We start from the raw sequence: 17,765 nt of genomic DNA, 5'->3' as shown, positions 1-17,765 counted from the left end.
TATGTATAACTCAATATTTAAACAAACTGCAAAAGCAGAATAATCGATCAAGGCCTAATGGTTAATCTGTGAAAGATTAGACGATTAATCGTTCCAATAATCGTTAGATTAATTGATTAACAAAATAATTATTTGTTGTAGCCCTACAAAAACAAAAAATGCTGTCATTAATTACTCCCCCTCATGTCGTTCCAAACCCGTATGACCTTTGTTCATTAAGATATTTTAAAGATATTTTTGATGAAATCCGAGAGCTTTCTGACCCTGCATAGACAGCAAGGGTCCTACCATGGTCAAGGCACAGAAGTAGTAAGGACATCCATAAAATAGTCCATGTGACACGAGTGGTTCAAGCTTCATTTTATGAAGCTATGAGAATACTTTTTGTGCGCAAAGAAAACAAAAGCAAAGAAAACTAAAATAACAACTTTAGTTTATTCGATTTCTTCCCTTCCCTGTCAGTCTTCGACGCGCGTCCTTGCTACCTTTCTGGGCCTTGAACATGTCAGTTGTGATGCTGTCAATGTAGGGTCAGAAAGCTCTTGGATTTCACCAAAAATATCTTAATTTATGTTCTGTAGATAAACAAAGGCCTTACGGGTTTGGAAGTACATGAGGGTGAGTAATTAATAACAGAATATTCATTTTTGGGTGAACTATCCCTTTAAGTTGTGTTGGAAAGAGCAGACTGAACATTCTTTAAAAATATCTTCTTTTGTGTTTTACAGTTAAAAAAGGCATATAAAAACAATATATTACCTTGCGTGGCGAATAGAGGCGATGGCGTTGCTGAAATCACTGTCGATGCTGCGGCAGTTGTAAAACTCCTGGTAGGCGTGACGAGAGGAGCCCTGATACTCGATACGGCTGATGCGACAGATACCAACGATGAGGATGATGAGCATCAAGACGAAAGCCACGCAAAGAGCGCCGATGATAATGTACAGAGAGTGACGCGGCATGTTGGTCAGTGTATCGACTGGCTGAGCCATCTTCCACTGCAGATCTGAGAGAAAAGGAAGAGAGAAAAGAATGTGTGAATGGCGTCTTCATGAGAAAAACGTGCACCACATAAGTCAGTTAATTCTCAGCACATAGAGACTCTTTCACCTAGATATCACACTATAGAGACTGTGTCTGTTCCCCAAACTAGAAAATACAGAAAACATCCAAACCAAAGTAAGAGTAACAATTTAATTGATGTTCAACAAATAAAAAACAGATATAATACAGATAAACAAATTATAAAGCTTGGCTTATTGAATATTAGATCCCTTTCTACAGAAGCACTTTTTGTAAATGATATGATCACTGACCATAAACTAGATGTGCTTTGTTTGACAGAAACCTGGCTAAAACGAGATGACTACATTACTTTAAACGAGTCTACACCCCAAGATTACAGTTACAAACATGAACCGCGTCCAAAAGGTAAAGGGGGAGAGGCGTTGCTATAATTAATAGCAATATTTTCGGTATTTCTCAGAGGTCGGGTTTCAAGTATAATTAGTTCGAAGTAATGGTGCTTCATATAACGTTATCCAAAGAAACAAGTGTTAATGATAAATCCCCTGCAATGTTTGCACTGCTACTGTATACAGGCCACCAGGGCACCATACAGACTTTATTAAAGAATTTGCTGATTTTCTATCTGAGGTAGTGCTGGCTGCAGATAAAATCCAAATTGCTGGTGATTTTAATATCCATGTTGATAATGAAAGAGATAGTGTGTGAAGTGTAGATAAATGCGTTGGGATCAGCATTTATAGACATTCTAAACTCCATTGGTGTTAAACAACACGTTTCAGGACCTACTCATTGTCGAAATCATACTCTAGATTTAATACTGTCATATGGAATTGATGTCAGTAGCATTGAAATATTGCAGCAGAGCGATGATATCTCAGATCATTATCTAGTTTCGTGTATATTCCATATAGTTCAAGCTGTAAAGCCAAATCCTTGTTACAAATATGGTAGAACCATCACTTCTACCACAAAAGACTACTTTAAATAATCTTCCTGACTTATCTCAATTCCTCAGCATATCCAATAGCTCAAGACAACTTGATGATGTAACAGAAACTATTGATTCTCACTTTTCTAGCACTTTAGATACGGTTGCTCCTTTACGCTTAAGGAAGATTAAGGAAAAGAGTCCAACACCGTGGTATAATGAGCACACTCGGGCCCTAAAGAGAGCAGCCCGGAAAATGGAGCGCAGCTGGAGAAAAACATAATTAGAGGTATTTCGTATTGCTTGGCGGGAAAGTACCCTATCCTACAGAAAAGCATCAAAAACTGCTAGATCTGCTTACTTTACGTCTCTTTTAGAAGAAAACAAATACAACCCCAAGTATTTATTTAATACAGTGGCTAAATTAACAAAAAAATATAACATCAGCAGGTGCAGACATTACCCAGCAGCATAGTAGCAATGACTTTATGTACTACTTTACTTCCAAGATCGAAACTATTACAGATAAAATTGTAACCATGCAGCTGTCAGCCACAGTATTGCATCAGATAGATCAGATAGATCCCCTGAGGAACAATTCCACTCATTCTCTTCTATTGAAAATTAACAATTGTATAAACTTGTTAAATCATCTAAACCAACAACCTTTATTTTAGACCCTGTTCCATCTAAGCTCCTAAAAGAGGTGCTTCCAGAAGTAATAGATCCTCTTCTGAATATTATTAACTCATCATTGTCATTAGGATAAACCATAAAACTGGCTGTTATTAAGCCTCTCATTAAAAAAAACACAACTTGACGCACGACGGATCGTGATCTGCCGCCTTTGGCTGAATGCTGTGCCGCTGGATGCGGCGGGGTTCGACACGCGACGGATAGGGATCTACTGCTCTCGGCCGGATGCTGTGCCGCTGGATGCGGCGAGGTTCGATTCGTGACGGCCTTGGATACTGCTCTCGGCTGGCTGGTGTGCCGCTGGGTGCGGTGAGGCTCAAATCGTGCCTAGTCAGTGCTGACTGTGGTATTTTGCAAGGATGAAGTCTTTCTTACTCACTGCTCTGGTATGGTGCACATGTGCTACTGCTTTTAGTTCTCCCTATCTTGTTGTTTCGGATGTTGATTATTATACCTGGGTAGATATGACTCTTTTCTACTCATCCTTGGATTTGCATAAACTGAACTGTTCATACCCTCTTCCCACGGACATTTTTAAATCCTGTGCTTCCTTGGAAGTTCTGCGCCGTCCCCGATATGTCCACCGAGGATCTCGCCGCAGTATTTGTAAGGGCGCGCAGTTCGCCTCCAGTAACAGTATCCCAGTATTAATTTCTTCACATCATTCATCATCAAAGATGGTATCCCGGTCTGTAAATCCACTAAATCTCTGTTCAGTTAAGTTATCATCGTCAAATGCTGTGCCACGGATGGTGAAGATGGCCTTGTTAAATGTGAGGTCTTTATCAAACAAATCATTTATTTTAAATGACTTTTTCATTACAAAGTCGCTTGATTTTTTATTTGTGACTGAGACATGGCTGCAACAGAATGATTTTTTTATCTCTTGGTGAACTTGCTCCTCCGGACTGTCAATTTTTTAGCACTCCAAAGCATACCGATCATGGTGGTGGGGTTGCTACTGTTTTAAAAAGTTATTTTAAAAATTGCACACTGATGTGTACTCCAGTTTTGAGGTATAGTTAATGAGAATTGATATAGGGGGCCCTGTGTTATGTGCACTGGTTTACAGGCCTCCAAAATACAACAAAGATTTTATTCAACAATTCTCAGTTTCTTGTTGATATCGTGTCTCGTTGTGATAGATTGTTGATTCTAGGAGATTTTAATATTCACCTCTGTTGTCCATCCAAACCCTTGGTGAAAGAGTTTTTACTCCTTATCGATTCCTTGAATCTGTCACAATTTGTGTCTAGCCCTACTCACAATTTGGGTCACACATTAGATTTAGTGTTGTCGTATGGCTTCCCAATAACAAATTTGAGAGTGATTGATGCTGCCTTTTCAGACCATTTGCCAATTCTGTTTGAATTTGTCTGTGTTTCTACCACCCCTACTTGCTCTCAGTCTGTAAGCTACTCTCGTTTTATTCAGCCACTCACTGCCAGTTTACTTTCAGAGCACTATCTAGCAAACTTTGCAGATGCCGCCTCTTTCGATAAATTAAACACGGAAGAGATTTTGCAGGTTTTTACTAATTCCTGTTCCATTTCTATTGATTCTGTTCCTCCCCTTAAGCCAAGGAAAGCGAAAAGAAACAAAATTTCTCAGCCTTGGTTAAATGCAAACACCTGTGCTCTCAGACAGGAGTGTCGTAAGGCAGAGCGAAAATACAAAAGGGACAAACTCCAAGTCTCATATCAGTGTTTAAGGGCGTGTTTAGCTAGTTATCAAAAATCAGTCAAAGAGGCTAAGTTTGAATTCTTTTCTAAACGTACTACTGAAAATGTGAATCGACCAAGGATGCTGTTTACATAATTGTAATGGAGAAAATAGCTCATTAAAATGGTATAAATATTGCACAGTATCATAAAATTCCCTAAAAATCATAAATAATAATACAAAAATATTATTGAACAAAAATATATTATTACATTGATTTTCCTGAAAAAAAAAAAGTTACATTTCAAGGCTTCGGTCACTTTTGACCGCGAAGGAGGCAAGTGTGACTCCTAAATGAAGAGGGCCAGAGTTAAGCCATCGATATTTGATCCTCCATTGAGCTGTTCACCTACAGAGTTGTTAACCTGCTTTCACCCCATTTCATCTGTACAGCTAGCTGGTATTGTTTTGAAGGTTAAATTGTCCACCTGTGAGTCTGATGTCATTCCAGCTCATCTATTTAAGGAAGTGTTTGCAACCTTGAGTCCGGCTGTAACAGCTATCATTAATAACTCTTTGGAAAGTGGAGTTGTACCTGCTAGTTTTAAACATGCTATAGTCCATCCTCTGCTAAAGAAACCTCATCTTGACCAATCTAATTTCAGTAATTTTAGGCCTATTTCCAAATTGCCTTTTATCTCAAAATTGTTAGAGAGAGCTGTCTACAGTCAGTTGGATTCCTACATTAGTATGTCCAATGTCCTGGACCCTTTCCAGTCGGGTTTTAGATCATTACACAGCACTGAAACTGCTTTGTTGAAAGTCAGTAATGACCTTCTGCAAATTCTTGACACTGGTTCTTATGCGGTACTCGTTTTGTTGGATCTTAGTGCGGCATTTGACACAATTGATCATAGTATTCTGCTACAGCGGCTGGAAAAGTGGGTGGGTATTCAGGGTACCGCTCTGCAGTGGTTGGCCTCTTATCTTAAAAATAGAACCTTCTCAGTGAATATTGGGAATTTTTCTTCCTCATCGGCTCCTTTGTTATGTGGCGTGCCCCAAGGTTCCATCTTAGGCCCTCTTCTCTTTTCACTATACATGCTTCCTTTGGGAGCCATTTTTAAGAAATATAAGATCTCTTACCACTGTTATGCTGATGATACACAGTTTTATCTTCCAGCAAAAACTGACGGCAGTGGCTCATTGGATGTGCTTGATTACTGTTTTGAGGAGATAAAAGGTTGGATGGCTGATAACTTTCTACAATTAAACGAAAGCAAAAGTAAAATTTAGATTTTAGGTCACTCTAGATATTCATCTGATTTTAATTTAGGGTCCCTTTCCGCTAGTGTTCAACCCTATGTAAGAAATCTTGGGGTTACATTTGATTTGTTTCTTAAATTCGATAAACAAATACGTACAGTGGTAAAGGGGAGCTTTTTCCATCTTAGATCCATTGCTAAGTTGAAACAATTGTTGCCTCATAAAGACTTGGAGACTGTAATACATGCTTTCATAACATCTCGCTTGGATTACTGTAATTCCCTTTATTGGGGACTGCCTCAATCAGCAATTTCCCGCTTACAAATTGTCCAGAATGCTGCAGCGAGGCTTCTTACTGGAACAAGAAAGAAGGACCACATTTCTCCAATCCTAGCATCTTTACACTGGCTTCCTGTAAATTTCAGAATCGATTTTAAAATAGCCGTTTATGTGTACAAGGCGCTAGCTGGTCTTGCACCAAAATATATCAGTGACCTTCTGATTGCTTATTCTCCTCAAAGAGCTCTTAGTTCCAGTAATCAGTTTATTTTAAACATCCCACGTTGTCGCTGTAAAACCAAGGGTGGCCGGGCTTTTTCAGCTGCAGCCACGAAACTTTGGAATAGTCTGCCTGTAAATGTGAGACTCGCTCCTTCACTAGCTAGTTTCAAGTCTGCTCTTAAATCTTATTTGTTCTCCCTGGCTTTTGAATAATGCCTGCTTAAGGCTCTGTTTTTTTTTTTGTTTTTTTTTTGCCGTATTGTATTTGTATTTGTTGTACAGCACTTTGGTGCAACCCTGTTGCTTTTAAACGTGCTATAGAAATAAACTTTGACTTGACTTGACTAAAAATATTCTAAATTACGAACTATGTTCTTAATGTCAAATGCAAAAACATTAATTCATGCATTCATGACCTCGAGGCTAGATTATTGTAATGCTTTATTGGGTGGTTGCTCTGCACGTTTAATAAACAAACTCCAGCTGGTTCAAAATGCAGCAACTAGAGTTCTTACTAGAACCAGGAAGTATGACTACATTATCCCGGTTCTGTCAACACTGCACTGGCTCCCTATTAAACATCGTATACATTTTAAGATCTTGCTAATTACCCTGAATGGTTTGGCACCTCATTATTTGAGTGAGCTCTTATCGCATTATAGTCCTTCATGTCTGCTGCAATCTGAAAACTCTGGCCATTTGATAAAACCTAGAATATCAAAATCAACTACGGGCGGGAGATCGTTTTCCTATTTAGCGCCCAAACAATCTACCTAACACTGTTCGGGAAGCAGACACACTCTGTCAGTTTAAATCTAGATCTCTTTAACCTGGCTAACACATAATACACTATCGCATTTCTATAATTCAAATCCGTTAAAGGATTGTTAGGCTGCATTAATTAGGTCAACCGGAACCGGTAACACTTCCCACAACACCTGATGTACTTGTTACATTGTTAGAAGAATGGCATCTACGCTAATATTAGTCTGTTTCTTTCTTATTCCGAGGTCACCGTAGCCACCCAGATCCAGACTGTATCCAGATCAGATGGTCACTGCAGCCACCCGGATCCAGTCCGTATCCAGATCAGATGGTGGATCAGCACCTAGAGATGACCTCTACAGCCAGGACACCTAGATGAGCCCCAGAGACTGATCCCCAGTGAAGGCCCTGTCTCCAAGACGGCCATCGGGACAAGACCATAGGAACCAGATGAGTCCTTTGCACAATCTGATTCTGCTGCAGTCTAGATTTAAACTGCTGATTTTGTCTGGCCAGAGGAGAATGACACTATTTCGACAAACTATTTCCCCGTCTAAATACTGTAAAGCTGATATAAAGCTACCCAGCTTAATATCAAGCCGATTTAAAGCTGCTTTGACACAATTTGCATTGTTAAAAGCGCTATTCAAATAATATTGACTTGACTTGACTGGCTATGCTATGTGGTTGTTAAGGACTTCTGTTATAAAGTTCCTAGTGTTCTGGATGGGGCATTGCTAGGGGCTTCTGGGTGAAAATGCAGTTCCTTATATTTACAACAGCAGTCTAGCTGATGAAATGCTTTAATAACAGCCACAGACCAAGCATCATCTAGCAAGGTCATACATACACCCATATACACAGTGGGATATTCCTGAGAATCTCTGAATGGCCAGTTATTTCAGAGAGTCACATGGCTCCGCCTCTTCGCACGTCACAGTCATCCTGTCCCTCCCTGCTGCCACAATGATGTGAGCTGGCGGAGTGTGAGGAGGTTCACAGGAAGCTAATGGTGCCGAGTCACAGCTGCCATAAAAGACAGGAGCACGTCATTCCTCAGAGGATCCGCTCTCTACCCCTGTGCATACATAACGCTGTCCTTGAGGCCTAAATCGTCACGGACAAATGACTGAACTGCCACTAGCAGAGCAAGAACACCACGTCCCTTTAAGTCACTGCCCCATGGACAATTTTTTATCATGTTTTTGTAATAAATAAAATAATTATAAATACAAAATTTCTGATGCATTTCCTTTCGCCTCTTGCAATAACTGTTAGTGTTTGTAGGTCAGAAGGCCGGTGTAAACTCACGGATCTCACAGCTTCCGCCGACCCAGCCGGGAGGGCAGTGACATGTGTAGCCGTTTGATTGGTCGATGCAGGTACCGCCATGGTGACATGGGTTGCTTTCACACTCGTTGATGTCAACCTCACAGTTCTCACCTACAAAGAAACAAAAAAGTGTTTGAGACGGAATACAAGCCTACTATCAACATTCCCCTCAAAATACACAATGGCTATGTTTGGAATGCATACTAGTCTACTAGATACTGCATACTGTGCAGTACACATCATTAAGAGCAAATTATCTTGAAAATAAAACATAAATATTTAGCATGTTTAATCCAATTTGTGCAAAAATGTCTTAATGGCTATCTGATACAATAGTGATAAAAAAATAATGCAAATGAGATTACACAAAATAAAAAGTTGATTATAATATTTTTTTTATTAAAACAAATAAAAATGTAAATAAACACAAATAGTATAGTATTATAGGCAAAAAAGGTAAAAAAAAAAAACATTACACAAAATAAAAAGTTGATTACAATCAAAAATAAACAAAAATATAACGTAAATTAATAAATAAATACGTACTATATCTAATTGTACAGTACTACAGGAAAAAAAACAAAAAACAAAACATATCTTAACGCTTTTATTTATATTGCTAAATATTTACCTAATTATTAGAAACTAAATATTTACCAAATAATATTTTACACAATATATATTTTTTCACAGTATAAATTGGGACTTTATACATGAAAATATATAGCTGCCTTTTAAAATCCTTGTCCCTTGCATAAGTATGATCATATTTAGAGGTCTGTGGATTCTAATAGATTCAAAATCCCTACATTAGAAGTAGTAGTAGTATGGTAATATGTTATTGCAAACCCAGCCAAAGACACAAATATATCAGACAAATGTAAACAACCACTAATATTCACCCATATATCCTGGTGGACACACACAGGACGCATTTCTCCCTCCACTCTCACAGCGTCCTCCATTCTGGCACCTGAGCTTCAGACAGGGGTCCTTATATATCTCACAGTGCTTACCTGAAATAACCCACAAAACATGAATCACGCATCATTTTTACTGACATTTTTAAGTCCAAGTGCATGAAACGCACCTGTGAACTGTGGGGCACAGATGCACTCATAGGCATTGATCAGGTCTCTGCATGTGGCGTAATTCTGACAGGGAGCAGACAAGCATTCGTTATACTCCTCCTCACAGTACAGACCATGATAACCTAAGAGAATAGATAGAGAAACACAAAATTATTGTCTGTAGCAATCAACAGCATATCATAGATGTTGTCGTTAGAGCTTATTTTCCTAGAGAGCCACTAGAGAGCAGTGTTTAGTTTAGTTGGGGTTTACAGGATGAGGTCAGCAGGAGCAAACTGATAGCACAGATTACTGTGAGAAAAATGGTGTTTTCTGTATTGTGTATATATATATTGATCCATAGATATCGTCTTATACATACTATTTGTGAAATGAATGCATGCAAATATTTGACTGTGATGTAATATCAATTAATAACGCAAGGTGCAAAATGCATGCATTAAGCATTTCTTGGCACTTTCAAACACAAATACACACACATGATGCACACTACATTATTTTACATATTACTTTCTTTGAGTGGCCATGCAGTTGGTGATTAATTAACGTTTTAACGAAAAAGAACCCACCAACAAATATCGGATTAAATGGCTCCATTCCTTTCTTTAATGTAAGATTATGAGATTTCTTTTTCATTTACCATGTAAAAATTGCAAATCTGATTGCTTAGAAAAGTAGTAGAACAAAGTTCTGTGTCAAAGTTAAATACTTGAGTAAGGGATCTGTTTAAATCGCTAACCCAAAGGAATAGTGATGCTAAAGATCAAAGTAAAAACACTAAAGTATACTGCATTTGATATTGTGTGCAAACACAATTATCTCCAGAAATGATGATTACTTTACAAAGTGACATCGCCAACTACTGGCCTGGCATGAATAATACAGCAATTTAAGTTGTTTCGAGAAGGGTGTTCCTGTAGCTCCTCCGGCTGTGCAGGAACATACTATTGGTTATTTTGCAGATCCATGCGAATGGTGATCATTTTGATTAAGAAATACTTTGTACTCAAATTTTTTCAGAAATCAAAGGGAAAAATTATCAGTTTTTGGACATAGTTGTGATGTAAACATACCCGTAAAGCTAACAAAAATATTAAAAAGCAACGACACGTCATCATCGCATTTTTGTGCGCCACTTACCTGACGCACAATTAACATTCGAATGCAGCATTTTTGCATTCAAATGTGGATTTTATTTTTAAGTTCGAGGAATAATCAAAATTCACATTTTTATTTGACAGCCCTACTACCACCTTGTGAACAAACTAATTAGTGCAAAAAATGAGTGAGCATAGCTGAACGTACGGCGTGTGTGCGGTTATAAAAATCAGACTGTGGTCGTGCAGTACATGCATACTATGATGATACTGAAATTTACATAAACTCCATTTCATTGTGTGCTGGAACACAAATGCTTGACATATGCACACTAGAAAGTCTCATCCTTGTCCAGTGTCTGTGCTATTTCTCTCCAGAAGTTATGAGCGATAAAAATATTTTTCTACTTGTTTAAATTAGAGTCATGGGTATTTCTTATAACTTTCACACAACCGCTTATCAAGACATGCTGGGAAACAAAAGTTCGGACCAGTGTTGAGGACAAACTAATTAGTGCAAAAACCTCAAGGTAGTTGAGAAAATAGAATGTGCATGGTTTGGGCTGTGCTTATACAGTACATGCATTCTATGCTGATAATTAAATTTACGTCATGCACTGTATATATACCTTAGTGCAGGGCTGTCCAAACTCGTTCCTGGAGGGCCGGTGTCCTGCAGAGTTTAGCTCCAACCCCAATTAAACACACCTGACGCAGCTAATCAAGCTCTTACTAGGCATACTAGAAACTTCCATGCAGGTGTGTCGAGGCAAGCTGGAGCTAAACTCTGCAGGACACCGGCCCTCCAGGACCGAGTTTGGACAGCCCTGCCTTAGTGTATGTGTAAAAAATAGAGTAAATCTTGGCGTTTTTTGGGGCTTTTACATTGCAAATATCACTAAATTAGTATTCCGGGCCGATAATGCTACCATTAAATCATTTGATCATTTGTTTCGCTGAGGATCATTTTGTGTTTACTGAGTGTGCAAATCTCAGCAATCCCACCGGAACGGGCATTTGTCGTCAGAAGTGTCATCTTCATAGCGCCGTCCCATTGAGCATTACTTGCAATCCCACCGGAGAACGTTTAGGTCCCATCGGACATCTCTTATCAAAGCGGGGTGATATCAGTGGATAGACTGATCCGGCTGCACAGCTGGTGCAGTCACACTTCACAGACAATGATGTCTGAGCACGCAATACACAGGAGGCAGTTGCCATGGCAACCAGACATCGTTGGAGGGAATGTAAGGGAGAGATACAGCTATGAGCGGAGGCCAATGGGATCCTCACCTGGTACACACAGACACCTATAACTAGTGCCGATGCTGCGGCAGATGCCGTGAGCGCATGGGTTGAGGGCGCAGAAGTCCACTAGCTGGCCACAGGTGGGTCCGGTGAAACCTGCAGGACAGGTGCAGCTGAAGCCCAAACCGGCACCCTGTGGGGAGCAGCTGGCATTATTGTGGCAGGGCCCAGAAGCACAAGGATCAATCTTCTGCTCGCACATGGCACCCTGATAACCTAACAGAGAGAAAGAGATGTGCAGTATTGAATAAAGAAACCAGTTGGAGTCTGATGCAGTTCATTTGATCTGAATCATGTCACTTTTAACCTCAATAACCACTATAGAAAATTACAGACATGAAGAACTTAAGAGAACATCTTCTATTTACAGATGAGAACAACTTGTGAACATGGATGAGATTTTATTTGACAGTATTTGCTAATTGTTGCTAATATTTAAAGTCACAATGAAATGGAAGTACCGACGGATCTGTTCTTATGTATTGTGGCAGACATTTGAGTGCAAAGGAACTGAAAAACTGAAAAAGAAAAAAATGTAGGGCGGTTGTAGGGACCTATGATTTCCAAGATGTGGAAAACACGGACGGAATCGTGGAATCTAGTCATAAAAAGTGTTTTCAGCCTCTGCTGCCTCAGTATATGAGTAGATGAGAACATAAACAATCTCTAGAACTGATCTGAGAGCCACTTCATTAACATTTTGTTTTTTTTTGAGAAAAACTATCATCATATCATATAGAAAAGGAAACCAAAAGATCTTCACAAAAAAAAAAAACTTAAAGAAACCGTGAGAGAAATATTTCTTAATGTAATGATATTATTACTACCAATAATACAATTATTGTTATTATTATTATTATTTTAAGTAATATCTCATGATATATTATCTCATAAAATGATTTACCATAATTCATTTTAGCAGAAAAATTTTAATACACAACAAAAATAAAAAATAAATTATATATATATTTTTTTAAATACAAAAAATTAGAGATTAATTATTGCTTTGGTTATTTATATTTAATAAAATCATTAAAATGAAATCCAGAAAAAGTAATGGAAAACAAAATTTGTTAAAAAATAAAATATATTTCATAGGGCCTTAAAAATTATAATTTTTTGTCATAAATTGCTGTTTACTATTGTAAGTTTCATGATTTCATTTAATTACACATGCTTTTTGATGAATAAAAATGTAAATTAACCATTAAAACAGAATCTATAAAAATTCAAACAGAAAAAAAAAGGAATCCAGAAACATTCAAACAGAAAAACGGAATTTGGAAAAAAATAAAGCACAATTTGGGAAAAAATAAAACAGATTTCGTCTGGCCCTACGGATGTTGATTGGATGATGAGATGTGAGAGTGGCACTCAGAGACAAACGTGAGCTTGTAGGGTTGTGTTGAAGTAGATAAAGAGTAAAAGATTTTGGTCACAGTGCCAGAGCTATTGGCTTTATATACAGATGAGTGACAAATTAAAGGAAAAACCTGTATGAAATGTCTACTACCAGAGCAGTTTCAATACGCCTTAACATTCTGTTAATCTCTGGAAACTCTATTGGATGGAGCACCACTGTATTCCCTTATTTTGCATTTCAATGAGGATGATGGAGAACCTTGAAAATCGAAAGGTGTTCGACTGGGTTGAGATCAGGTGGATTTGCTTTTGCATTTATATGCAGTTTGCTAAAAAAGTCAGTAAAAAAACAGAATTCTGTGTATAAGTGTGTGCAGGCACACATGTACAGTGTATGTTTGTTGTTGTGCATTTGTAGTCTCCTCTTAGTAACATGCACGCACCAGCAGATTACAAGCTTGAAGGCTATGATCCCCCCAATAAATGTCAATCACACACAGAGAAATAGAGCTCAGTGCACTGATCCACCCTCAGTTTCCCTTACGGAAGCGCTTTCATGCATTATCTTAATGAAACTCTCACAGCCTGACAGAGCCAACATGAATGTGCTTCACTGTCAGTATTAGAGGAATAGTTCACCCAAAATTGAAACTGCATTATTTATTGATCCTCATGCCATTCCATGTCGTTCCAAACCCGTATGCTTTTATTCTTTTATGGAACACAAGAGGTGAAACTAGAACAGAGCATAGCGATCACGACTGTGAAGCTCCAGCAAAAAAAGAAGCACCTTGCCAGCTGTCCTTTTAACTTGTGCACTATTTAATTTTTCTGAAGTCAAACGTACATGTAAGCTCAAATCAATGTCAATTTTGATTTCAATTTTATCAAAAAATATCATTGTTGTAATGGGTCTCATGACCAAACCTCACTGGCATCAAACATTACACAACTACTACCATATTTCATTTGAGAGCTTCATTGAAGGGGAAGACATGCAGTGAATGATTTAAATTGTAGTCTTTTAGTCTTATTCAAATCCATTGTATGGAGACTTGGAACATAGTGCATGAGTAATTTGGACTACTTTTATAGTGCATTTATGGCGATTCATAAATGCTAATATTATGCTAACTGTGATTGTATGATAAACTGCTTTGAAAAAATCATCCTATTGTGTTCCACTGAAAGAATACATTTACATTTATACTTTTAGCAGACATTCTTATACAAAGTGACTTACAATAGAGTAGAATAACCAATTTTGCAGCATTCACAGTATACAATGCCATGTTTATTAGAAAGCTAGAGGTAGGTAGAGCAGAGGAGAAATGCAGAAGATTTCATTGGTTTAGGGTTGTAATGTAGAGTGGTTAAATGCTGGTGGAAAAAGGATGTCTTCAGCTTCTTCGTGAAACTTCTTAAGTTGATGGTTTCAGGAGTTTGGGTGAAGGATAGTAGCTCATTTCAACAGAGAACAGAAGAAAGGGTGACAACTCTGGAAAGCGACTTTGTGGAAGTTAAAATAATGAAAGCATACAAGTTTAAAACAACATGTAGAATAATGAAACAATTTTCATTTTTGAGTGAGCTATGTCTTCCCTGTTTCGAATGGTACTAAAGGTTCGATTCCAACCGAATGCCTTTCATTTCTGTTTGTGGTCGTTTCTATTATCGTCCAGAGTTTGAATGGATGGTTTAGCCCTGAGATGCCAAAATAGCTATTAACTGCCTCACATAGTTGTTGAAATATTTAAAGCCGTACCCTGAGCGGTACCACACTAATTAGAAATGTGCTAATGGTGCCACTTTCCTTATTGTTTCAGCGTTCCTTGTGTTTCAAACGGTGGCTTACGGTGCCCGTTCACACCGCAATATAAATATTTCAGCCTACGAGTGCATTTCTGCCACCAAAGTTCAAGGGACTCCTATCAAATTTCCTTTCTAGTCTGTTTCTAGTGCTTCTTCAGGAAGCAGAAGCGGTTGTGTCCCTGTTCTATCTGCTGACTGAGAGCGTGCCCTGGTTAGAGAGAGAGCCAGCGCTGAAGGTGCAGTCCTCCTGAGAGAGAGGGCGGCGCTGGTCTGTTTCACGATTAATTGGAAGAAAGGAAGAGAGTTTAAAATAAGCCACTCTCTGACACACTTAGAGAGAGCAAGAGGAGAAGGAACAGAAATAGAGCTCGAATCAGGACGATTCAAGCTTAACACACACATACACTTGCAACCATACACACCGAGACAAGCACACAACAGATTTGATCGTGTCAGACATGATTTCATGAGAGGAGGCTATAAATAAGTACCTTCAGCACAATAGCAGTGAGGTCCTTCAAGGCTGCTGGAGCAAGTGGCTCCGTTCCTGCAGGGTCCAGAAACACAGTGATCCACCAACGACTGACAACGGTCTCCCTCAAAACCTAAAACACACACAGATTGTATTACCATCAACATTTTACATATCATATCTGACTTTGAAAACAAATGAAATATTGTGTATTATACTCTGAATTATCAGCGTATATTGGATAAATATAACATGAATTATATTCTAATTTCTAGATCCATCAATATAATAAATAAACGTGTTTAAAAACACACGTGCTTGTCATTTACTGCAGACGCCCTTACTGTAAAAGACTAAATATAGGTTGGTTTAAGTGACCAATAATCACTTTTCCTTAATCCAACATTGGTTTTGTAATAATGGATCCAAAATAAAAAACTAGTTGTGTTTTTAGATTTTTTTAAGTAAAACATTAAATGAACATCAATTTTGCATATAATTTTCTGACATATAAAAATACAAACAATTGGCCTTATTATCAGTTATATTTAAAAAAAATCTATTTTATTCACAAGCACACGTTTGTTTTTGATGGGAACTTCTTATGATGAATGTAATAAACTTCTTATGTGTCATTCCTAAAGCTAAACCTCACACAAACTGCATTCAACATTTTATTAAGACATTATTTAGCATGTTTATTAAGATATTTTCCTCCTGGGTTTAAATAAAAATCAGGTTTTACTATTCTTGAATGACTGACAAAGATCTCTTTCAATGTACTGTATGACAATGTATAATTATTCCAGGGAACTAGTAGTGTTTGCATGATTTTAAAGTAAAACATAAAATAAATCAGTTTTCAGACAAACAATTGGCATTGGTATCGGTTATAAAAAAAAAAATCTATATTGGTCAATCTCAAGCACACATGTATTTTTGATGGGAACTTTTTATATTGAGGTAAAGAAACCTCAGAAAAAAAATGCATTTTTAGCATGTCTATTAAGATGTTATCCTCATGGGGATTTTTTGATGATTTTTAGGTTTTACTATCCTTGAATGACTGACATAGATCTCCTTCAAAACACATACAGATTGTATTATCCCAGTTTTCCATAACACATCAGAATTTAAAAACACATTCAATTTAAATGCATCATACAAACTATAGATTGGCCGATAACTGGTTTCAGTGACTTTTCCTTAATCCAATATCGGTTTTGTAATATCGGATCCACAGACAATGTTTGACAATGTATAATTATACACAACTACAGAATTAGTTGTGTTTGCATGATTTTTAAATTAAAACATTAAATGAATATCAAGTTTGCATATCAGTTTTCAGACATATAAATATACAAATTTACAATCTGGGTTGTTATCGGTTATAAAAAAAATCTACATTGGTAAGTCTTTAATACACAAGCAAACTTTTTTTTTTTTTTTTTGGTTGGAGCTTTCCTTTGAGTTCTACTGTTTTTATATTGAACTAAAAACCCTCAATTATTATTATTATTATTATTTATTTTTTTTGCATTTTTTACTTTTTCATTAAGACATGATTTAGTATGTTTATTAAGTTGTTTTCCTCATGGGGATATTGGTAATTTTAGGTTTTACTATCCTTGTGGGAACATTTAGTCCTTATAATGTTGAGAAAACCTGACTCACAGACTCAAATGGCTGCAGTAAACACAATCTGTTCTATTCCTTCAGATTAAAACAGTGAGAGAAAAAAAAAATGAACAAAGCCTTCATAAACCAACAAGAATCAGTTGGCCAAAGCAGGGTAGCTGCTTTTCTTATAACACCACTAATTAACATAATTCATGCCCTCCTGTGTTCTCTATAATCCTCTTACAAAAATGGACAGAACAGTAAACAGTGTTTGTTTGCTTGCGTGATTTCCACTAGACATTAACAGATATGCCTTGCAATCAGCATGTCCATGACAGCATTCCTTAAAAAGGCACAGTTGTTTCTTCTGGAGGGCTTTAAATAACAGGCTTAAAATAATCTTCATTTACACGATCAAAGGCACAAATCCCCGACCTTCAATGTCTCTTGCTCAACCTTTATTTTGTTCTTCCTTTTCCATTTTCTTCCCCTGCTCTATCTTTCCATTTAAAGCATCATCAGAGCATTAAAGCTCTGTGCTCTGCCCAAGGTTAATCTCCATTATTCACAAAAACAGACACAAGACAGCACATGCATATATACACAATTCATAAGGACTATATTCCTGTTATGCAAATACTCAGAGATATTTCATGTTAATATTTTGAATTTATTTAAATGAATAAATGCACATTGTAGGTGGTTTTTAATGTTTTTTAATATAAATGCCTTATGTTTATGTAGAAATAATGCCTTATGTTTATGTTTATTCTATTCATCAAAAATCAGTAATTACATTTGTGCAAAGCTGATAGACACAA

General features: G+C 37.3%; 1 protein-coding gene across 1 annotated transcript in view; it reads right to left on the bottom strand.

Annotated features, from left to right (window-relative positions):
* LOC306888339 (delta and Notch-like epidermal growth factor-related receptor) overlaps positions 1–17,765 on the bottom strand; it is a 36,961-nt gene that overhangs the window by 1,782 nt on the left and 17,414 nt on the right. The window contains exons 7-12 of the mRNA XM_079446556.1: positions 15,341–15,454; positions 11,661–11,891; positions 9,270–9,392; positions 9,082–9,195; positions 8,159–8,290; positions 760–1,006 (exon numbers count right to left, since the gene is read on the bottom strand). Coding sequence (XP_079302682.1) covers positions 760–1,006; positions 8,159–8,290; positions 9,082–9,195; positions 9,270–9,392; positions 11,661–11,891; positions 15,341–15,454 — 961 coding nt within the window. The remainder of the gene's footprint in view (positions 1–759; positions 1,007–8,158; positions 8,291–9,081; positions 9,196–9,269; positions 9,393–11,660; positions 11,892–15,340; positions 15,455–17,765) is intronic.

This window comes from Barbus barbus (genome assembly GCF_936440315.1).
Source record: "Barbus barbus genome assembly, chromosome: 22".
NCBI lineage: Eukaryota > Metazoa > Chordata > Actinopteri > Cypriniformes > Cyprinidae > Barbus > Barbus barbus.
The sequence above is the reverse complement of the archived record's forward strand: the minus strand, read 5'-3'. Positions and strand labels throughout refer to the sequence as shown.